This window comes from Psammomys obesus, unplaced genomic scaffold (genome assembly GCF_907164565.1).
Source record: "Psammomys obesus unplaced genomic scaffold, mPsaObe1.curated_primary_1811, whole genome shotgun sequence".
Classification (NCBI taxonomy): Eukaryota; Metazoa; Chordata; class Mammalia; order Rodentia; family Muridae; genus Psammomys; species Psammomys obesus.
Genome location: NW_026596143.1, coordinates 3,068,225 through 3,092,018, shown reverse-complemented (window position 1 = coordinate 3,092,018; position 23,794 = coordinate 3,068,225). Strand labels below are relative to the sequence as shown.

The 23,794-nt window shown below is 44.6% G+C and overlaps 1 protein-coding gene across 1 annotated transcript; it reads right to left on the bottom strand.

Annotated features, from left to right (window-relative positions):
• Positions 1–3,264: 3,264 nt before the first annotated feature.
• Leprotl1 (leptin receptor overlapping transcript like 1) lies at positions 3,265–17,106 on the bottom strand. Its single transcript, XM_055593316.1, has 4 exons — positions 17,004–17,106; positions 9,465–9,540; positions 6,453–6,639; positions 3,265–5,524 (listed from the first exon to the last, which is right to left on the bottom strand). Exons 1-4 carry the CDS (start codon positions 17,017–17,019, stop codon positions 5,408–5,410), a joined length of 396 nt encoding a protein of 131 aa, XP_055449291.1. The 5' UTR covers positions 17,020–17,106; the 3' UTR covers positions 3,265–5,407.
• Between the last annotated feature and the right edge of the window lie 6,688 nt (positions 17,107–23,794).

The following is a 23,794-nucleotide window of genomic DNA, read 5'->3' as shown; positions in this document are numbered from 1 at the left end:
CAGTTCTCGGCACCCACATAGGGGTTCACAACCATTTCTAACTCCAGTCTCTGAGGATCTGGCGCCCTCTTCTGGCCCCCACAGGCACTGTGTACATGCGGCATACAGAAAAACACACAGGCAAAACAGTCATACACATAACATTAAAAAAAATCTTAAGACAACAGCAAACACATGAAAGTAAGCAGGTTTATTCTTTTATCCTATTTGAGAGTGTTTACTGCTCTAAACCAAAGTGCCTCCCTCGCAGTATAAACTAAACTACTCTGACACCTAAAATTAACCTCGAACCCATTAGTACTGCAACTAAACACAAAAATGAAAACAGTTTTAGCTGAAAAAGAAATGCTTTATGGTCCTGACCTCTCCTTTATGAAAACCAGTTTTGGATTTTATTCTGCCCCTATCTCCATGGAGCTTTAAAGTTTAACAATATCTGATTTAAAAAAAAAATTATTTTATTTTTTTATTACTAGAGTGTGTGGTTCTAAACCCAAGGATGGTTTCAAAATATCTTCAGGAGACTGGAAGCAAAACAGGGTAGTCATTTTCTTGTAAAGATAAATTCTGGCGAGCTTGGAACTTAGCTCATTGGCGGACTGCTTGCTTAGCAAACTCTAGGTTATGGGTTCAACTTCCAGTACAAGAACAAACCAAAAACCAACTTTAGAGGTTGGAGCAGATGGCTCAGTGGCTAGGAGTGAAGGCTGTTCTTGAAGAGGACCCAGTTCAATTCCCAGCTCCAGGGGGATCCGATCCCTTCTTCTGGTCTCGGCAGGCTCCCACACTCATGTGCACACACCTTCCTAATCCCTGGGACATACATGTGAATGTAATTAAACACACCCTTGAGAGAAATTAAAAGTTATAAACTGGCGAGAGTGCCTGATACCAAAAATGATGACGCAAGTTCAGTTCCCTGGGACTCTCATGGTGAAAGGAGAGAACACCTTTCCCAGGTTGTCCTCTGTCCTCCATATAGACACCATGGGACATACGAACACACACACACACACACAAACACACACACACACACACACACACACACACACACACAAATAAATGTAATTGAAAAAAAAAAAAACCCAAACTAAACCTTCAGCCCTAAACACTTCATGAGCGTTTAGGTGAAGAGATACTTACTGAGGGAGAAATGAAGGCCTGTGGAATCAAGCAAAGGGCAGCTCCTACTTCGAAGCGTAGGAAGCTTGATGCCAGGCTTCTGCTGGTGCTCCACAGCTTGCCCTTACTGCTCATGATCTCAGATTATCCGGATGGACGGTCGAGGATGAGGACGACATTTTAAAAAGCCCTCTCAGCAGGGGGAACGCTGATCACAAAGCAATTCGCTTACACAAGAGCACTGGGAGGTGGAAGTGTTATGTAACTGGAACAGAGCATTTGAGGAGACCATTTCCTCCAACAGTGTTTCACCCTTCCTATCCTAGGACGCACTAGCAAATTCAAAACCAATTAAATCGAGTGGTGCTAGGGTCAGTTTTAAGAGCCCAGAAACACAATCTCTCCCCAAATACAGGTTATGGCCCCCTAAAACCAGGAAAAAATATTTTATAATTTGACTATTGCCGTATGTGGGGATGTATGTCTCATATCGAATGTTTGGAAGTCAGGCTGGTCCCCTCCCTTTAAAGGTTTTTCCTGAGATTTGTGTGTATGAGACAACCCTGCATTTATGTGTGTACACTGCTTGCACGCTGGTTCCCACAAAGGTGAGGAGAGGGTGCCATGAATGGTTATAAGCCATCAAAGGGGTGCTGGGAACTGAACCCAAATCCTCTTAACCCCCAAGCCATCTCTCCAGGGCCCCAGTTCATTCCTACCATGTTGGTTTTGGGGACAGAACGCAGGCTGTCAGCCTTTACTTGCTGAACCATCTTGCTGGCCTGTAATTTTAAAAAAATGAATTCTTGTGTATGAGAATACAGGTAGGTGAATGGGGGTGGGTGGAGGTCAGAGGGCAACTTGCAGGAGCTGGGTCACTCTTGTCACATGTGGGTCCCCAGGATTAAACTCTGGCTGTTAGTGTCCTCCCCCCCACAACCCTCACTTAGCAATGAGAAAGGAAAGTATTCCAAATAATCGCAAGCATACGAGCTCCTTAGTGCTTTTGTTGAATGGTTAAAACAAAGCCGGAGCTGGCTGGCTTTTTTCAGTAGGATGTACAGAATTAGCCTTGGTTGGGTAAGTGAGGCAGGCAAGTGCCCCACACACTGGGCCGCCCCCCTCCCCCCTGCAGCTCACAGAGTTCTCAATCTTCACCAAAGGACAACACAAGTTTGTATGTAAGAAATAGGAATTAAAAAAAAAAAACAACCTTACTTATTATTAGAGGGATGAAAAATCACACTATAGATAGTTGTGAGCCACCATGTGGTTGCTGGGAACTGAACTCAGGACTTCTGGAAGAGCAGCTGGTGTTTTTTGTTTTTCCCTAGACAGGGTTTCTCTGTGTAGCGTTGGCTGTCCTGGACTTGATTTGTAGACCAGGCTGGCCTCAAACTCAAGAGATAGGACTGCCTCTGCCTCCCAGAGCGCTGGGATTACAGGTGTGTGCCACTGGACCAGGCACACAGCTGGGGTTCTTAACCACTGAGCCACCTCTCCAGCTCAAAGTTTTTTTTTTTTTTTTTTTTTTTTTTTTGTGTTTGTGTGTTCTAAGTACATGCCACTTATCTGGGTGATGGCACAGGCCAGAAGAGGAAGTTAAAGATGCCCCCAGAGCTGCACTTAGGCAGTGGATGCTAGGAATTGAGCTTAGGTCTTCTGGCGGAACTATAGGTGTTTTTAATCACTGAACTATCTCACCAGCTCTAGAAATAGGAATTTGAACTCCTCACCAGCTGTAGCAGCACGAAGCGCCCTGGGGTCTACAGCACAGACTAATAACATTTAGTTGTTAGGACGTGGCTCTGCGCTTAGCTGGAATGTCTGCACTTGGTGTAAATATGGCTCCGTTTCAGGCCATTGATCGCCATCAAGGTCACGGAGGCTCAAGGCAGTATTGTTACTATGGTTTCACGTTCCTTCTGCAGCTTTGATCTGCTAGCCTGCTTGCTTTCTAGCACATTCTTTTAGACAGGGTCCTGGGGAGCCCCACGCAGTCTCACACTCTTGATCCTCTTCCTGCCTCAGCCTCTCCAGTACTGAGGTGATGCTACCATATCTAGCTTTGTGCCGCATTATTAAATGGCTAGTGCACTTCAGAGACGGAACCTTTATTATGAAAACACCCACAGGCTGAGATGGATATTTAAAACCTTTATTGTTTCACCGTCAAAAGTTTTCTTTCTCTCCACAGCAGAATGGCAATGTTGTGTTGGTGCACATTCATGGAAAACTCTTAAGTAACTAGCCTAGAAACCGGAGACGGGACTGCCGAGCCAGGGCCATAGGCAGACACGCAATGCCGCTGGTAATCAGTGCCAGAAACAATATGCAGCTGTTAGAAAAGGGCTCCACCGCCAGGCGGGCAGCGCGGCATCTGCGAAGGGAACAGAAAAAGGGGAAGGAGCAGAGAAGGAACCTCCCGCCCCTTCCAGACTGCAGGCAGCGTTCTGACCGCGCGTGCGCACGCACATCCTCCCGAGAGTCTTTCATCATCACTCAGCAAGCCACTTTTGGCCTAACCCACAAACGGCCAGGCCACATTTGAACATTTCTTGCTGCTTCCCATCTCACAGTCAAAGGTGATAAAACATGGTCAGGCCAAACAAAAGCAAAATGAAAACTTCAGCTTTAGGCATCTTTAGTAAAAAGGCGAGAAAACTTTGTGTATGCCCCAACCCCTGTTTTTTTTTTTTTTTTGAGAAATAAACTCTAGAAAAACAGCAAAAGACAGTTGTCATGGTTACTCGTTTTCAGTTAAAGGCAGAACACTTCTTTTTTTTTTTTTTAACATAAGCAGACTGAAGATACAAACAAATGTCCTCACAAAATACTGTCAGATCAACGCGAACATTTTCATAACCAGCTCTTGGATTAAGTACTGAGAATCGAGGACGCAAAAGACTGCTATGGTTTGGTCATGCCTGGCCACTGGGAAGTTTTTGGTCGGGTTTATGTTGAAGCTTGGACACAGCTGGATTTGGCTACTCAGTATTAATTCGTACAATAAATACCTTTACAATAGTAGATCTAGCAGGATGAAACCAGAACTCAGAGAGTTAAGAGGTATACAGGAAACCTGCCTTAGGGGTTTTTAAAATACGCTGTAATGTTAGGAGACTACTCTTACCGTGGTCTAAGTTTCATAACTGTTCGTTCCCGGATCCCCTGCAAGACCAACAGGTCACTTGTGAATCACGCCGAGGCCTTGTGGGGAGGAGCACTCTGAGTGGATGGCATAGCAATCGTTTTCCTAGTAGTCAAACAGTTCTAAGTGTTATTAAACTATATTTGAAAAGTTCTTTTACTTCATATACACAATGTACAAAATAAGTTAAAAGGAGGGAGCAGAGGAAAGGTTTTGAGTATCTACAGTGCAAACGCAGGTGTCCCATGCAGGTCCATTCCACCCTCCAAACCTTGAGAGGCCGACGGAGGGCCAGGCTCACCACCCTGCACAGAAGCGGCTCTCCAACAGGGGCATTTCCATGTCGCTTCTTCCGACACGCCAACTCACTTGCTTTGACCGTAATTATCACAAATACAAACTGTATCCCCAAACTTGTGTTTACACTTGTACCTTAAAGTTTAACACAAAGTCTCCTAACAACTGAGGAGAAGAGCATTCTTTTGTGGCAGTTCCATAAAATAATTTTCAATTCATAAAACACCTGTCTGCCAGTAACACCAGCATCCCTTGGGGAGGGCATGGGCAGCACTCCTTGGCCCCCTGAGGCATAAATGCAGCTATCTTTGCACTGAGTAACTAGTGTACAAGCTATGCCAACGCTCTGCATGTTTGCAGTCACCTGGGAGTGATGTCATCCTGACTGAATAAAAACTTACTCATATATATCTATATATATATTATAATGGAGAGTAACTGATTTTTAGAGAAAATATGTACTTTAGCCCATAATACAGCCAGAAGTTCTGAATTCCTAAACCAATGCAAATGGTTATTACATCTTAAAAATGTTTAACATTGCATACTGATTTAAAAACAACTCAACAGGGAAAACACGGAAGTGGTTTCGATTCAGCAGGACGTCATGGAAAGCATATAGTATAGAGAAGTGGGAAACCAGTCAAGCTTTTCCAAAAGAGAAAATCCTTTTAATCCTTAGCAAGTCCCCGTGGAAACAGTAGGTGTACAATAGTGAGAGGGAGCACCTAGGACACCCCCAGAGGCTTGACACGCAACTCAGGGTCACGGCCCCTCCTGTGCACGGACGGCCAACGGACGACACAAGTCCCCATGACAACAGTTCAGTAGCTCCCTTCACCACTGTTGCCAGCTGAAGTCATCGCTGCTCCCAAAGACCAGGAAGAAGCCGAGGATAGTCGCGAAGATGACCGTGTTTCCCGTGAGAACCAGTGCGCAGGCTCCCCACTCGATCTGCGGCAGGGGGAGAGACAAAGTCAGCAGGCGTGCAAGCAAGGGCGACGAGGAGCAAATCGACGCTGTGTACTGGCCAAGCCTGATCTCGGGTAAAGCAACTTGCAGTGCGTTTTTATTTGCCACTGATTGCAAAGTGGACAGTTAGGAGGTGATGATTATTCCGGTCCAAGCTGAGCTTTGCTGATGTCCACTGTAGCTTCGTTTGGCTCTGTCTGCAGCCCTGGGGGTGCACCCCAGACCCTGGGCAGGGTGCGCCCTGCCCCTGGAACTCTCTACAATTACTGCTTACAAAGGAAGTTACTCTTAGTCTAAAACCTTGTTTGGAGCAGAGACTGAACTCTAAGTGGTGAAAACATACCGGGGCTTTCTGTGAACTGGCAGAGGGAAAAAGCGCCTCAGCCACAAGCGTCTCTGCCCCTTACTCCACCTTTCCAGGTCTGGAGGTGTGGCTGGGTGCCGAATCTGCCCTTTCTCCTCTCTCACACTTTCCCAGATGCAGACGACAAACTTTTCACCCCTCTCTGTCTCATGTTAGTGGTTCTCAACCTGTGTGTGTGGGCAAACGCCCCTTTCATGGGGTAGGGTATGTAAAGCAGCAATGCAAATAGTTTTATGGTTCTTCTGCACAAGAAGAACTGTATTAACGGGCTGCACATCGAGAGGGAGGAGCCCGGCTGGTTTCGGTTTTACAGGGCAGGCCTAAAGATGCACTGCACATTTTCAGGGCCCTCTGTGCTGCAGACCCAAGCCACACCCTCCGACACTTTCAACCCGACAGCAAAAACAGAGAGCTGTTTTTTTTTTCTTTTTTTAAATCTGTCCTCTGCATCCTGATGTCTCGCATCTGTCTTTTAGGCAACAAAACTTTTAAGGAAAAAAATGATCAGCCTGATATAAAAGCATTCACAGAATACGGCAAACTCACCAGATGTGCTCTGGCAAATACGACAGGCAGTCCAAAGGCTGAGACGACAATGCCTGTTGTGAGAAATATGGCGAGTTCCTTACAAGCATTGCTCATGGCATCCGTATCGTCTACTAATCTTCTTGCTATGCAGTACGGAATGGGTGAAAGGATGTAAAAAAACAGAACAAAGAGGGGCCAGTATTGGCTGGAAAAGAAACAGAGTTAGTTGAGTTTTTTTGGTCAGCTATGTCACCTTCCAATACACTGAATATCCTTTTGTTTAAAGACCAGAGGAATATTACACGATATTACACAGGCTGTAGCTGAGAACAAAGCCACAAGCTCATGTGAGAAGAGTCAATTCATCCCTATATTTAATTACAGCACAATTACTAAAAATGTCTCACAAAATGCTTTATAAATTAAGGGCCAAAAAAAAAAAATTATCTCCCTTTAGTTTATAAGGAAACATACTGAAAATAAGAATATTGTTTTAAAGATTAGAGATTCATGCCTTTGACATCTGCCTTACCATAATGTTAAAACACCCATGCTTCCCTTAAATCAGAATATAGGACATAACAGCATTGCAAAACACAGTTTTTAGTCGTTGTTAATCGTGCTGTGTGGATGTAATTTCTGGCTTTGGGAACTGCAGTGAAGGAAGCTGTGTAAAGGGGACAGAGAAACTCTTCCCACCTCTCTGTCATGGTTTAACCAGTTATTAAAAAATTTTACAAGAAACAAATGGTCTTTAAAATTGACAAGCTTAATTTTACACACTGTGGAAATTTACTAGAGTTATCTGTTATGTTTTCTTTTTTAAAAAAGATTTTGTTTGTTTTTTCAAGACAGGGTCTCTCTGTGTAGCCCTGGCTGTCCTGGAACTCGCTCTGTAGACAAAGCTGGCCTTGAATGCAGAGGTCCTCCTGCCTCTGCCTCCCAGAGCTGGGATTAAAGGTGTGTGCTGCTACTACCAGGCCAAAAAGACTTAATTTTATGCCAGCGATTTGCATGAATTTGTGTGCACCAAGTGTATACAGTACCCGAAGAGGCCAGGAGAGGGTGCTGTATCTCCTGGAACTGGAGTTACAGGTGGTTGTGAGGTACCACATGGGAGCCGGGCAACTGAACCCAGGTCCTCTGAAGGGCAGCCAGTAGGCACTGAGCAACCTCTCTAGCCTCTGTTATGTTTTTCTTAATCTTTTCTGAAACATTTTAAGAAAGTAAAAAAGACTCTAAGTGGAATATATGCTTAAGAAAAAAATCCATACAATATAGAAACACACACACAAATAAAAAAACAAAAGCTTTCCAACCTGTACTTTGTTTTTTTTTTTTTTTTTAAACCTTTCTAAGGAGCTTCTTGGGACCCTCCACAATCCATACAAATTTGACCAAGATGAAACTGTATATAATAGCATTTATGGATTTACAGTCTTTCCTTATTCCTTAAAGCTAGTTAATATCGACCCTGAAGGGCGTACAATGATCTGTTTTCTAGAACATGTATGTCTGGGCGCACTGGTACGTGTGCATGTCTGTGCACTGGTCTGGAGGTCAGGTAACAACCTGGGTGCCAGTCCTTTTCAGACCCTATCTTTTGTTTGAGACAGGGCTGCTCACTGACCTGGGGTTTGTCACACAGGCTAGGCTACGTGCCCTGGGAAGAATATCGCTATTTACAGTTGCTTTGTCTGTAATAGCAAAGATGCAACACTGAGGACATCACAAAAGCCCATCCAAAGCAGGACCCTCGCCCTGGGGTTATAAACACAGACCCTGGTCCTCTGCTTTTGCATATGGGTGAGGGGTTTGGAAACATGTCCTCATGCCTACACAGCAGGCACTTTCTAACTGGTCTCTCCACCCTCTACATCTTCACAAGTGTGTGCGTCAATGCAGATGCTCTGTGCCACAGTGTACAGATGTCAGAGAAGAACCCTGGGTGTCATTTCTTACCTACCTCACTGTTTGAGACCAGGTCTTTGCTGATGTGTACACCGGTCTGCAAAGCTTACTGATTCTCCCGTCTTCACTTTCCTCTCTTTGGAGGAACACTGGAATTACAGACATGTGCTGCCACACTGGGTCTGGGAATTTGAACTCAGGTCCTCGTGTTTCTGTTGCAAGTGCTTTATCCACTATGCCCCATGGTTTAGCTTTGGATGGGCATTTGTGATGTCATCAGTTTTCCATTTTTGCTATTATAGACATAGCAACTGTAAATCGCAATATTCTTACCTACTATATTTATCTTTGTAAGCATTTGCAAGGGAATTTGAATGAAGATTTCTAAGTTCAAGGAACTACAAGATACAGGCAAACTAGTTTCAAGAAACAGCAACTGCCCACTTCCTAAACCCCCTCCCCAAGACTTAGTCCTGCTGGCACCCTGTAGTGCCTGCCAGCTCACTTCCTTTCTCCTCACCAGTAGATTTCATGTAGTTTGGAGTGAAGTTCAGTATGTTTTCACGTGCTTATTAGCGACACAATCTCTCTCCTTCTGTTTGTGGTCCCCTTCACATTAGTCTTTTGAAAACCAAGTTAGTTAGTTACTTAAATCCTAATTTTACAAGTTTTCTATACTGGGCATGGTGATGAATACCTGGAATTCTAGAACTTGGGCGGCTGGAGCAGGCAGACTGTCAGTGAGCATGGGCAGTGTCTCAGTGGAAAATTCGTCACGTTCTAGGGAAAGAAATCACCTACAGCTGTTTTCAGAAGCCGCCTATATTACTGTCCGTATAAAGATGTTTTAGATTTTGTGGGCAAATTATCAGCAGGTAGCAGGGCTGAGTTTCTGTCACCGGGCCATTACAGAAGCAGGTCATGGCCAAAAATCTCTCTGCCCTGGCATTCCAGTATCTTTACAGATAAATTTGAAGTGATGATCTTCAGAAGAGGATTATGTTGGTAAATGAACATTTCTCTGCACTATTTGTATAGCAGAAAACAGAGCATGTAGTAAGAAGCTTTAGTAGAAGAATTTTACCTTTAAATACTCAAAAAGAAAAAACAGTTACATACTTGTATATTGGAAGGGCACATCCCAGCATCAAGAACATCAGCCCAATTGCTCCTCCAAAGGACAAACTAATTAAGGCTGCAAAACAAACAAAAGCCGCAGAGAGATCAGTTAAGCCAGGATAGTGCCAGCTTTATTCACCCTCACACCAGGCTGAGCAGGCCCTGGAATCCAAGAAGGGAGACAAACTCAACCTTCAAAAGTGAACCGTTAGCAGGGCAAATGGTGGTGTACACCTTCAGTCCCAGCACTTTGGAGGCAGAGGCAGGCAGATCGCTGAGTTCGAGGCCAGCCTGGTCTACAGAGTGAGTTCCAGGACAGCCAGGGCTACACACAGAAACACAAAAGAAAAAAAACCAAACCAACCAACCAACAACAACAAAACAAAAGGGAGCAATTAATCTCAGCACTCAGGGACAGAGTCAGGAGGATTCCAACAAACTAAAGGTCAGCTTGAGCTACAGGGTAAGACCCAATATCAAAAAACAAAATGAAATGTGAACTGTCTTCAAAACTGCCAATTACACAGTTTCAGAATAAGCTTCTATGGCACCCACAAAACAAAACTATGCCATAGAGGTTGAGCACTGTCCTTAATCCCTTGAAAGGCTCAGAAGTCTGAAGAAATCCACAGGTGAAACACATTTGGTTCCAAGAACTCCCAGTAAGGAACACAACCTGTATGCCAGCTTTGCCCCACTGCTAACAAACAGCACACACAATTACTGGTTCCATTTCTCAGGACTATTAAGACTCACAGCGTTAATGCTCACCTCTCTCCCCATCCCCATTAACATACTTAATCCACAAGTGGGTAAAGCACCTGGCCACGCAGGCTGAGGCATTTCCTGGAATCCACATGGAAAGGGAAGAAGAAAATGAACTCTTAAGTTGTCCTGACCTACACACCCACCACACACAGCACTCTTTCCTGTGGAGGAGAGGAGGAAGAAGGGGCAGAAGAGCCTCACCAAAACAGAAACACAATGGTACACACAAAGGAGAGAGGGTGAGGGAGGAGGAAGCGAGGGACAGAAGAGCCTCACCAAAACTGAAACAGAAAAGCACAAAACTGAGAGAGAAGGTTGCACGACCACGGGTAGTTTATTTATGATACGCTTTTTCGTTTTAATTATTTAAAAATTAGTTCTTTTTAATTACAAAGGGTCTCACTGAGTAGCCTTGGCTGACCTGGCCTTTGCTATGTAGACCAGGCTGGCCTCAAACTAGATCCATCTGCTTCTGCCTCCTAGAGTGCTGGGATTAGAGTTATATGCCACCATGCCTGCCTTGTTGTTATTATCAATTTTAAAGGACAAGAAAGAGATTTACTAGCCAGGCGTGGTGGTGCATGCCTGTCTCTGTCGAGACAGAGAAACCCTGTCTCGAAAAACAAAACAAACAAGAACAACAAAAGAGAGATTTTCTGCATAGACTTCTTGGTTGACCTTAGTGGAGTTAATTATTGTAATCATGTGATGCTGTTAGTCTTTACAGTTTACAGCAGTTACTTTGTTGCCGGTTCCCTAACTCCCAGGAGATCTGTGGGCTGACAGTGCATCCCGAGGCAGACATGGTACCGCCCCACGGTCTTCCCACAGCACAGAAGGAAGATGCCTCCTACCGTAAGAGACACCCTGGAAGGTCCCGGAACCGGGACAGTGTACTTCAAAGTGAGAAACAACTTTATTATGTAAACCAATGATCTAGATTTCAGCCAAGAGAAACGTGATCCATTTAACTTCTCCACAGCTTGCATTTCTGCATCCTCAGTGGCTAAGGGGATGACTTCGTAAGATTTGTTACATTTATTATTTAAATTTATTTATTTAGGGTGTGTGCATGCGGAAGTCAGAGCATGACGTGCAGTTGCTCTCTCCCAAACCATGTGGGGTTTGGGGACTGAACACGGGTCACCAGGTTTAGCGGCAAGCACTCCTTCTTACCCGTGGAGCCATTTCAGAGGCCCGGAAAGTTAACTTTTTAAAAAACTAGTACGATCTAACCTTAACAGGAAAGTTAAACTCCAAAGTGTATGTGAGGACCTAAAATTTGCCGGGTTAAAAACTGCAGCACACACAACCCAAAATTCGTGTGGAAGGGGTCAGAGTCTGCTTAACAGGAGAGAGAGGATGGATACGGACAGTGTCTTGGCTGACTCGGTGTTCGCCAGAGTGTTGAATACAACACGGTGAACTTACTGTACTTGTACTGAGTTCTTAACGTCAGTATAGTTTATATATTTCCAGTAACCGAGGGAAGAAGTCAAGCGAATGTTTATTTTATTGTAAACAGCAAACGACATTTCAGGCTTACAGGGAGCGCAGCAACTACAGGAGAGCACGGAGTTTCCCTCTTGTCCCTCAGGGTCCAGTCTACAGTCCCTGCCTGGGCCACACAGGCAATAAAGTCCTCCTGGCTTCTGACACCGCCCTCTTTCCTCTTCTGGAAAGAGGCTACTTCACCTCCAAGGCCTCTGAGCGTGTTTGTTCTCCCACATCACAGTTCTTCATTCGTTCAGGAAATACTCACTGACGACAAACGCACAGCAGACACTGGGGACCCAGCAAGGATCTCACTGGCTCCCTCAAGCTCCTGTCTCTCCCACCCTGCTCTGTCTCTCCTCCAGCTATGACTCCCCTCAGATGTCAACTCAAGAAGTCATGTGTTCCTCAGAGCTACACCAACTCTGCCACTGAATTTATTACTTCTTGATTTATGGAGGGCTCTGAACTAGCTCAGGGGTACAATGCTCAACTAGTGTGCTTGAGGCTCTCGATTCTACCCCCAGGACCCCTGGATAAATCAACAGCACTCTACACTGGGCTCTGAGTGTGTGCTGCCTGGGTCCTTCCTGCTACTGAAGACCAGCAGGGAGGGGGAGGGGACGCCCCAGTGCTGCTTTTGCTTTCATGGTGTTTACATTCTAGAGGGAAAGGGAAAACAGCCTTTTAAAATGATCACATTTTATTTATTGTACACTATCTGTGTGCACCTGCTGATGAGCCATCGTGCTAGCCCATAAAATAATGAACAGTGACGGGGTGTGGTTGTGCCCTCTGGTAATCCTAGGACTCTTGAGGTGAAAGCAGGTGGGGATCGGGATTTTAAGGGCAGCTTTCATTATATATTGAATTAGACTTCAAGGCCATTCTGGGTTACTTGAGACCCTAATCTCAAAAACAAGCAACCAAGCAAACAGTGAGTCTGCATCAGTTTTAGAGTTGCTGAGTCCTCCTGTGGCCACCTTCAACCTAAGCATTTTCACTTTAATTGCTTTTTGTTCTCTGAACTAGGTATGTGTCCATGGGCCTTATGTGTGGTCTCTTGCAAAGATGGGAACCTTTTAAGAATAATCTTCTGTTTTATTTATCTCTGTATCCTCAGGATTTTGTGTAGCGCCTGGCATACAGTATGTGTTCAATAAACACTTAACAAAAAAAAAAAGAGAAAGTGAGATTGAACATTCTGTTTGTTCAGTAAATACGAATTCTTAAAGAAGTTAAAGATTAAAAAAAAAACAAAAACAAATGTCCAGTGATGAACACAAGCAGTAGGATAAGGGGTGGGCATGCAGGCTCCTGACCAGGCATCTTTGATGAGGCAAAGACTGGGCAGATAGTCAAGGAAAGAAAGAGGCGCAGGTGCGTTCTGGGGCCTTCGACTGCAGGCAGCTCAGCGATCAGTCCCCGAAGCCACTCATCTTTCCTTCCTAAAGCTCCTTTTGTGTTTCTGACACCCATGCCCCAGCTCACACACTCAGTAACAACTGTAGAATGAATGTAGCCTTCTGGAGCATCGTGTCCTGGCCCCTGCTAGGCACTAACTAGTTACCTCAGTAATGGATTTAATTCAGTTCTTCCTCTTACTAATGAAGAAGACTGCCGGGCCGGGATGGCTCACACTTGGGAGACAGAGGCAGGCAGATCTCTGTGTTTGAGGCCAGCCTGGTCTATAGAGTGAGTTACAGGACAGCCAGGCTACACAGAAAAACCCTGTCTTGAGAGAGAAAGAGAGAGGGCGAGAGAAAGAGAAGCTGAAAAGCAAGCAAGTTCCCAAACACTGAAGATACTTTTAAAAAGGACATTCTGAAGAAAAAACCCCATAGTCTCTGAAATGCAGTTGTCAGATAAGTTCACCACTGTAAATTTTACAAAGACACAGAGCTTATCCAGAAGTCATTTACTCAGGATGCTTGTTCTGCTGGAGGAACAAGCATCAGCAGGGTTCAAGGTGATCCTGAACACACAGCAAGCTTCAGGCTAGCCTGAGGTACCTGAGACACCAATTAACCAACAACAGGAACAACAATAAGCCCAGCGACCCAACAACAAACTCTAAAGCTAGGTATGGTGGATCCGTACTTAGCATTGAGGAGGGAGAGGCAGGAAGAACAGGTGTTCAGGGGAGCCTGTGCTATACAGCAAGTCCCAGGCCAGTGTGGGAGCCCAGAAAGGCTTTCCTCCCCAAAGGGACCGCCCTGACTGTGTCTTATGATGTGAAACTTTGTAGGTTTGATATTTTGTTTCCCACACTGAAATTAGTGGTAGATGAAAGGCCTGCATGTGGTCAACAAATGGGCCCCTACAGGAGACTGGGGAAACATTTTAAGTCAGGCAGAGAAAAAAGAAGGCCTTTTTCAAAAAAGACTTCCCTCTCAGCAAGAGGAAGCCTGGGGACCTTAAGATGTCTGATGGTCTACTCTGTGACAGAGAACACACATCTAGATTATTTTTTTTAAATGGATTTTTTAAATATATGGGCGTTTCGCCTGTATGTATGTATATATGTATGTATGAATGTGCACTGTGTGTATGCCTGGTGCCCACAGAGACTAGAAGAGAGTGTTGGATTCCCTGGAGCTGGAGTTACATACAGTTACCAGCAATTATGTGTGTGCTGCTGGGAACCCAACCTGGATCCTTTGCAAGAGCAGCAAGTGCTCTTAACTACTGACTCCAGCCGCCAACAGTTAGACTCTTAGAAAATAAGGTCCAAGTTCTTTGAATACAGTCTTAACTGTCTGAGTGAAGGATAGAGGCTGGGCTAATAGGGGAGGAAACAGGACAGTGGGGCTGGGTATCCTGGGGAGGGGTTTCTCCAGTGTGTGCCAGGGGCTGGAGCTGCACAAGGCTGTGCCATCCAAACCCAGCAGGAGAGATGCTTACCATTAAGAGATGCCACTGCATATATTTTACCCCTTACAGAAAATAAAAATAAAGACAGGACTGGGCTGGGCTGGATTAAAGGTGGTGCACACCTTTAGTCCCAGCACTTGGAAGGCAGAGGCAGGTTGATCTTTGAGTTTGTGGCTAACACGGTCTACAGAGAGTTCCAGCACAGCTAGGGCTACACAGAGAACCCTGTCTGTAAGAAACCAAAACCCACCACTACCACCAAAAACAAAAACAAAACAACTAACAAATCAAATAAAAAAACCCAACTAAAAATGAAGCTTAGTTTAATGAAGAGGAGGAAAAAGGGAAAACAATGAGAATCTACGTGTAGAGGCACATGCCCACGATCCTAGCAAGAAGGCCGAGGCAGGTCCAGTGTGGGTTCCAGGTTAGCCTGTACTAAATAATGTCTCCAAAAGAGCAAATACACAAAGTCAACCTAAAAGACTTTAAAATAAAGAAATCAAGCAACCAAAGGATAAGGTTCTGGCACTGAAACACATTTAAAACTCAAGTTTCTATTACAGCTACTCTATCAATGCTGTAAGAAAATTATTATTTTACAATATTCACTTTTTTTTACGTGTGTGTGTGTTTTGTATGTGTCAGTGAGGTGCCTACCAAGCTGGAGTTACAGGCCTTTGTGAGCTGCTTTGGGAAGGTGCTAGGATCTGAACTTGGCTCTTCTGTTAGAGCAGTAAGCTGAGCCATCTCTCCAGCCCATTAAATTACCAATGCGTTTATATTTATACAAAATCAAATCCCTTTCAAGTACTCACGTGAGAGAAAGCAAGCCCTGTGGAACTGTTTGGGGGAATCAAAATGCCCCAGGGTCATATTTCCATGCATTCAATGCTCAATATTTAAAAGAGGTTCAAAACAACTCATTCGACATCTCATCTCTTAAGTCATTACAGATAAAAAGCAGTCAAGAGTAAATTAACTGCTCCCCAAACCAGTAATGTTTCTTCAGTCTTATGACATTGGCAACTCTGCGGCTTATTTTATATAAATGGCGTCCTAAGTGACACACCAGTAAGGTAAGAATTCATAGTCATTGAGTGATGCAACATTTGGAAGATGAACCATACAGGAGTGTGGTTTCTACTCCCAGAGCCTCCGGCCCAGGGACGGAACAGCCCAATTACCTAGCAAAGATTCTCTAGTGAATTCTTCAGGTGATGATGGTTCTGTGGCTACAAAGACACAGGTGAAGGGGTCAAGTTCCCCAGTCTGGGAGTTAACAGAAAATATAATTCACCACAAAGTAACAGGCAACTATCTCAAGAAATATGTAACAGTCTCTACAGCAACACTCCTTAATAAAAAGGCAATATAAAGGCCAAAAGGAAGAAATATCTTGCTAAACAATCGTAACTTTAAAACACATTGAAATCTTTAAAAAGTAAATCAAATTCGGTCGAAGTCACTGTCACCAGATTAACGTTACCCAGATTTGGAGACTCACACGGCTATTTTCTTTAGAGGAACACAGGCAACATCCTAAGAACTACAGCATTTTACAATAACTTCCCTTCACATTCGGATCTGACACGGTCTATTATAGCTCAAAAAGAGATCTTAAAGTATCTTAGTTGCTCAGATGACAAGGTTCTCTCTGAGAAACGAAATGTTTTTCAGGCATAAAATAAACGAGACACCGGAAAAAAAAAAACGTGACCCCGAGGAAGAGCTCAACCAAAAATCGCCCTTACCAACGAGGTGGAAGTACCACTCTCCAACTATTTTTATTTCCTACTAGGCTGACTATTGTACAAAGCAGGTCAAGAAAGCAAAGTGATCTGCTGATAAGTAAACAGAAAACTTTGCTTCTAACCCCAGGGCAAGGCTACAGGGCAAAAATCCCCTCTCTCTGAAGAAAACACAGGAACAGATAAGTTATCTTTCCTCCAGGTGTAAGTTACCTTATCTTTTAAGAACAGCCACAACTAAAAAAGTGTCAACTTGCACTTGTGGGGAAAGCAAGCCTGAAGCACCCTGGGTTAGCATCCGGGCTCTGCTGCACCGTACCAACACCGAACACCAAGATGCATCGGCTTCAGAGGCAGGGAAAGATGGTGCACCGGTATCCCGGGAGCGGATGCAGAGCCCAGGCTTCGGGGAGGACCGCGCTCGCGCCTCGCGTGGGAAACCGCGCTGGTGTGCCGTGCACGGCATCCCTCCCGACCGCAGCCCTCACTGTCTGTGGGTGCAAACTCGCGCAGAACGCGTCGGTGGCTGGGTCGCCCGGTTCTGGTCCAGGGGCAGAGCGCGACCGCCAGAGGAGCCGGGCTGGCTCGTCCCCACGCCGCCCCGCCCCGTCCCCGCGGCCCCGTCCCCGCGGCCCGCGCCCCCCAGGCCCACCTTTGATGCCCGCCATGGCGGTGACGTCGCTCCTGGCTCCACGACCCGGGCGGTGGCCGGGAGACCCGAGACGCGCGGCAGCGGCCAGACAACACCCGGAAGTGCACGACGCTGCACTTCCGCCGCCGGCTCGCGCGGGGGCGTGGAGGGCACGCGGGGCCGGTTCGGGGCCGGCCTTGTTCCTTCGCGGCTGCGGGGCCGGCCGGGACGTGCGGGGCGGGTCTGCGGTTCCCGGGAAGCAGCGCCTGCCCCGAAGTCTCCCCCGGGGCTCGGGAGAAAGAGCTTGAGGAGCTCGTGAAGACCCGGCTGGTGTGTTCGCGGGCTCACTTCGCGGGCTCACTTCACCGTCCGCACGGCGAGCCCATTCCTCCTCTCGCCGGCCAGTCTGCGACACGGGAAACGGAGGGTCTCTGCTTCTCTCCTCGGGTTCCTACACAGATCGGGACTCGGATGAAGCCCTCCTCCCCGCGCCCCCATTTGGGTGCAGCGGGCCGAGGCATGGATGGGGCTAATAAAGATGCATCCTCTTGGGAGTCTCTTCTTGGTGACAAGAGGGATGGGGGCGAGGAAGCCCCCGCAGAGATCCAATATATTTATGTAAGCTTCCCACATATCATATGCTGGGAAACCGGGTAGGCATTAGGATGAGCAAAAACCAGGTGTAGTTTCTGCCCTCGGGTGGCTTGCAAACTAGAAAGAGAATACTCAAAAAGTAAGAGTGCAACGCAGATACTCGCTAGTTAGGATTTCCACTCCAAAATATACCACTTCGGCATAAAGATTACTTCAGCTGAAGACAGAAGAGGAACTGGCTGCTCTCCTCTTTTCTGTACAAAAGCAGAGCATAAGTTTCTCCTTGTAAAGGTAAAGGAACTTCCCTGTGTTACATAAAAAGGTATTTGCAACACAATTTTCTTCCCATCTGCAAATATTTTCATTTCTGAGGAAGAGACAGATGTCTCTAAGCAATTGGAGTCTGTACAAATATTACAGAATTATACCCTTATCTTCCTTTAGTTTCCTTGTGAAAGCCCGAACTTTTTCCATCTAGTCACTTTCCCAAAATGTATTCCCTCTTGTTAAAATGCCCCATAGGCTCTCAGACCTAGCCAGTTAGATTTTCCCTTCTTTGGAGCCTTGCTAAGCCTGTGAAACAAACTTTCCCCTTTAAATCTGCCTTATGGTTGCTTAATATTCAGGTCTCAGCTCTTGAAGCTGAAAAGGCAGAGCAAACCTTTATTTTAGGAATACCTAAGAGTTAGGAAAGGTGGGAAACAGACTTTCGGTTTGATCTGACGGTTTCTCTCTGTGGGAACGCAAAGTTGATTTGTTTGCGTGTGGGGGAGGGTGGAGTGGGAGACGTGCTTTGCCAACAAATGGAGCAGGGAGCTTGTAAAGCTGGAGAGAAGAGAAGCCAATGGCTTAGCCTGGGTTATTGTAGGCCCTATCCAAGAACTCCTGGAATTTGTACTTACACAGACTCAAAGGGAGTCACCCTATGAATTAATTAGGGAGAAATGAAACTGGGAGGCAGGAACACATGGACATATCAAGATCATATCAGGAGAACCAGGCCCAGGAATTTATGGGGCAGAAAAGATGGTGAAAGAGGGTAACTCTTGTCTGAACCCCATAAAGTTTCAGATCCTTAACACCACAGTGACCTGCCTCTATACCAACCTATCATAGAATACCTGGCCAGAGCATTAAAAATTAGGTTCCTTGGGTTACTGAGCTAAAAAGTTTAAAACATATCAGGCCAGTTGACCTTGCTGCTTCTAGAGAGATCCAGCCAACTGCAGGGAAGAGCTGACCTTGCTGCTCATGAGAGATATCGTTGCCAGGAAACCAGCCCAGATGGCCCCCAACTCGTTCCAACTTGTAGCTTTGCTTCTGAAAATAGCACAGACTGAGCTCATCACCCCTCTTAGCCCAAAGCCTGCCGCTCCCCCCCCAACCCCCGCAAGAGAAAGAACAAAGAAAGCCAGAACTGTTCATGGTTGTAGCACTTCCCACTGCAAATCGTTTCTGAAACGTAGCCTCTCCTTTTCTGTTTTAACCATTGGAAGCTTGCTAGGCTGGAATCCCTCTGCTTTGGGTGCTCTGGGAGGGACTGGGGCCTATAAATCACCTACAATCCAGAGCTCGGGACTCTCTGCTGAATACCAATGCCTTGGTGTCTGTGAGAGTCCCAGATTGAGCTGCGAATAAAGATCCTTGTGTGTTTTGCAATGGACTTGACCCCTGGTGGTCTTTTGGGGGTCTTTCGAGTTGGGCGTAAGTGTGTGTCAAGGACCAAGGAGTTCCTGACTCCTGTTTCCCACTGTTAACTAAGTGTACTCCACTGCTTACCCCGCCACCTCTTCATATTTTGGGACCTGGATCTAATCCTCCATTTCCTGTTCTGGATCCAGTTTGGCTTATTCACAATGCAGCTGTTTTTTGCAGCCTTTTTCTCAAACCTGATTTCCAGTCTGGTTCATTGTCTTAGCAAGACAAACTTGGTCCACTCCTTAAACCACTTGAACTTTGCTTCAGTCTTTAACTTCATTCTGTACTCCATGTATATGTATAAAGTCACATAAGTGGATTTCTGTATGCATGTGATATTTGAGTTAATTAAGACTGGAATAAAAGACTTGAATTCAGCTGGGCGTGGTGGCGCACACCTGTGGTCCCAGCACTAAGGGAGGCAGAGACCTGTGAGTTTGAGGTCAGTCTGGTCTACAAAGTCCAGGACAGACAAGGCTACACAGAGAAATCCTGTCTGGAAAACCAAAACCAAAAAACCAAACCAAACAAAAAAACCCCAGAAACAAAAAACAAAACAGACAAAAACTGGAACTCTCCTAGTCCAAGATACCAAGGTAGACAGATTTTTATGGCAAATTACTGCCACTCAATCACTAAACTTGGGCTAAAGAGATTGCTGAGTGGTTAAGAGCGCTGGCTGGTCTTCCAAAGGACTCAGGTTCAATACCCAGCATCAACATGGCAGCTCACAGCTGTCTGTAACTCCAGTTCCAGGGGATCTGACACCCTCACACAGACAGATGGAGGCAGAACACCAATGCACATAAAATAACCATTTTAAAAAGGAACCATTAAACTTTGTAAATTTATTATTCAATAAATTCTGACATTTCCACATTGTGGAAAGACTCAAAGTGCTTATCAATGTTTCTGGCATTGTACTCCAGACATAAAATTGTGAAGAAGTCAATGATTCTGTCTCAAATGTTACCACAACGCCTGCTTTCCTTTTGTTCTGTGGTGTTCCATTTTTGAAAGCAGGAATGGTTTTGTGTGCATTGCTGATCAATGGTGACGATCTCACATCTCAGGGCTTGTAGCTTGGCTCCGAGGAAATGGATTAAAGAAAAAAAGTGCTTTGTGAGGAAGCTTCCAGATGCTCCTGCACTTAAATTGTATTCCCTAATTTATGTTAAATATTGAGCATTAGATGTCTTTGATGACAAAGGGAAACTCAGACTGTGTATCTGGTCAGAGGGTTCTATAGACTATTGTTCCCAGAGTCACAGAATTATAGGACATTGCCCTCCTTTAACTTTCCCAGGAGACTGGAGTCTTTGTAGCAAAAATTCAAACAAAACAAAACACCACAATAACCACTTGAAGGTCTAGTTCAGTTTCCTGATAATGTCTAAGAAACAAAACAAACCCAACCAACCAACATTACCACTAATCACTCAAATGGCTAATTTGGTTTTCTGATACTGCTAGGGACTGGAAACTTAAGATCTTAAAGATGTTGTTTTCAAATGTCGTATTCAAAGATCACCTATAACAGAATTCTTTGGGATGCTATTTTAACTCCCAGATTCTACTTTACATTATTTGAACATTACATTTACATTACATTTCTTTTTTTGGGCAAAGCCCAGAAATATAAAATGTTACGATGCATCTTGAAAATAATTGCTGTGAAAACCATGGCTTGAAAATCATTGCCCCCAAAAGAGAAGATGGTTAGAAGCTTTCTTCAGTTTTTCAAGTTTGCTTATGATAAATGTTTGCTAATGATAAATTGTTTAAGTGTTCTTTAAATGTTTTCTATAATAGTTACTCTTTGTTACTTTTCGTGACTTCCTAACATCTGAAGTTAAGCCACAGAGTTGGGGTCAGAGGGGAGACCACAGATGGGGTCACAGAGATGGGGTTAGTTGTCAGCTGCTGTGTATCTAGTGCTTTAGGAAATGTTTGGAGCTGGACAGATGGCTCAGAGCCTTTGGTGCCCTTGTAAAGAATTTAGCACCATAGAAGCGGCTTATAACCACTTGTAACCGCAGTTTCGGGAGATCCAATTCCATCTTCTGGCCTCTGGGGGCACCAGGCAAACGTGATACATACATGCAAGCACTCACACGTATGCGTAAACAATTCCTTAAAGGAGATGTACTTTAATATTTTTTTCATCACTATTAGGTGGGCATTCTGACTCTTACAGACCAACTCACACAGGGCATAGAGTTTTAGTTTTTGCTAAAAAACTTTTATTATGGAAAAATTTAAATACTGTATGTGAAAAGTACCAATAATAGTACAGTAAACTTCTACATACTGTTGTAGTAAATGTCTATTAATATTATTAAGTCATATGATTGTTATAGTGCTTATTTTTAACTTGCTATCATATCAATAAAAGACACAGACACCTGTTAGATTAATATGCCTCAAACTCTGGGGCGGGGCAGATAATAATCCATGCCTCCCATGCCATCTGTTTTAATTATTTCTATCTGGGCTACTTCCCCTCCATAGTCCCCATAAATACTTGCAGAAGCTTTTCATGTTGGCTGCTTCTCTCCATAATGGATCCTCAGAGCAAAGTCCTCCTGGCCACATGATTCTTCCTTACCCTAATCTATGGCGGGTGACTCTGCTCTCTTCTCTTCTCCTGTCTCTCTCCCTTCCGCCATCCCCCTCCTGAGATCCTTCTGATCCAAGCCCTTGAACCTTAGCTCTAACTACCTTTCTTCTGCCCTGCCCACATGTAGGCCTTTATTCAGCCAATCAGGGATAATTTTTGAGGTAGGTTATACAGCATCACTTGGTACACATGAGAGTTTGCTTGTAGAACAGTAAGAAACTCAGGGCACATGCAATCATTTAAATACAAAGCACGAGAGTATGCTGTAACAACATACCATGAGGAACTTCCAGTTCTCAACAATAGTGTTGCTTTATTTATTCTCCCTACCTATGTCCCCTCCTCCAAATGGTTTTCATTGTACTCTAAAGCACATTCCAGACAGACTTGCACTGAGTCTCTCTCTCTTTCTCTCTCTCTCTCTCTCTGTGTGTGTATGTCTATTATAGAAAGAATTGATTTGCAGCCGGTGAGCTGGTGAATCTCATATGACTACACAGGATTTGAGACAGGCACCTGAAGTGTGGGTTAGTTGTATATACTTAGCCCTGAACCTATGAGATCTGACACTATCTCCAAGGAGATATACCAGAATCAAAATGATGTTTAGGAGAGCAGAGTGGTGTCCAGTTGAGAACTGTTTGCTGTGTAGACAAATTCTTCCGTAACACATTAGATCACAGAAATGTTCTACTCTGTGGCTAGAGAGAGGAGGAAAGTACCCCCTCCCCCCTCTCATAGGCTCATGTGATTTAGATCCCCATTCAACCTGGCTTCTGAACGGATCTTATCTAACCATTCTTTTTATTATGGCCATACCCATCATATCACCCATTTTCTTCTTTAGGGCATCAATTATTTATTTAGCTCAGTTGCCATTAAAATATAAATTAGGACATCCTTTCTTGCTTTTAAATCAGTCTATAACTATAAATGGCACATGGAGGGGCCTCAAATAAAAGTTTTCTTGTAAAGGTGATTAGGTGATTCTACATTGCAAAATACAAAAGCTACTTTTATTCTTGCTTCAATTTTCCAGCAAGGGACCATTATTGTTCACTTTATCTCCTTTTCCTTTACCTTTTTATTCTCTCTCTGTTGTACACTGTGTGTATGTGTAGGGGGTGGGGAGAGACATACCATGGAGAAGTCAGAGAACAACATGGAATTTTCTCCTTTTATCTTTATATGTTGTCCTAGCTTTCTTTTTATTGTTGTGTTTATAACATCTGACCAAAAGCAACTTGAGTTTATTTCATTTTATAGCTCACAGTTCCTCATTGAGGAAAGTCAGGGCAGGAACTCAAGGCAGGAGCTGAAGCAGAGACCATGGAGGAACACTGTTTACCAGCTTGTTGTCTCTGGCTTGCTCAGCCTGCTTTCTTATACCACCCAGAACTACTTACTCCTGTTGTGGCATGACCGCCAGTGAGCTGGGTCCTCCCACACCAATTATTAATCAAGAAAATAATCCTACAGACTTTCCTACAGGCCAATCTGGTAAGATTCCCTCTTCCCAGATGACTTTAGCTGATGTCAAGTTGACAAAACAAACAAACCAGTTTATTTGGGTGTCAGGGGTCAAATTCAAGACTTTGTAGCAAGGCCTTTATCTGTAGAGCCACCTCACTGCCCTCTCTTTCTTTCTTTTTTCTTTTTTTAAGCAGAATTCTCTTTTCAGATTATTTCTAGGATCTTCTACTCAAGATAGAAACAGCAGTATTCCCACAGTTTGGTCCTTCCCTCCTCTTTGCCTTGTCTAAATTTTATGCCTACCTGCCTCTTTCTATTGCAGTAAATCTGGCCAGATTTACACTGGCTTTGAAGTTTGGGTGTGCGTATCTTTGTCTACCTGGCCAGCTTGCTTGGATACTTAATACCCACCATAAAATCAGCCAAA

What these genes read in the sequence shown, in the direction of transcription:
- Leprotl1 (XM_055593316.1), bottom strand. An exon ending in TGTGCCCTTCCAATATACAA is followed by an intron (nt 6,640 to 9,464) that starts GTATGTAACTGT and finishes TTTCTTTTCCAG; the next exon opens with CCAATACTGGCCCCTCTTTG. An exon ending in TATTTGCCAGAGCACATCTG is followed by an intron (nt 5,525 to 6,452) that starts GTGAGTTTGCCG and finishes CCCCTGCCGCAG; the next exon opens with ATCGAGTGGGGAGCCTGCGC.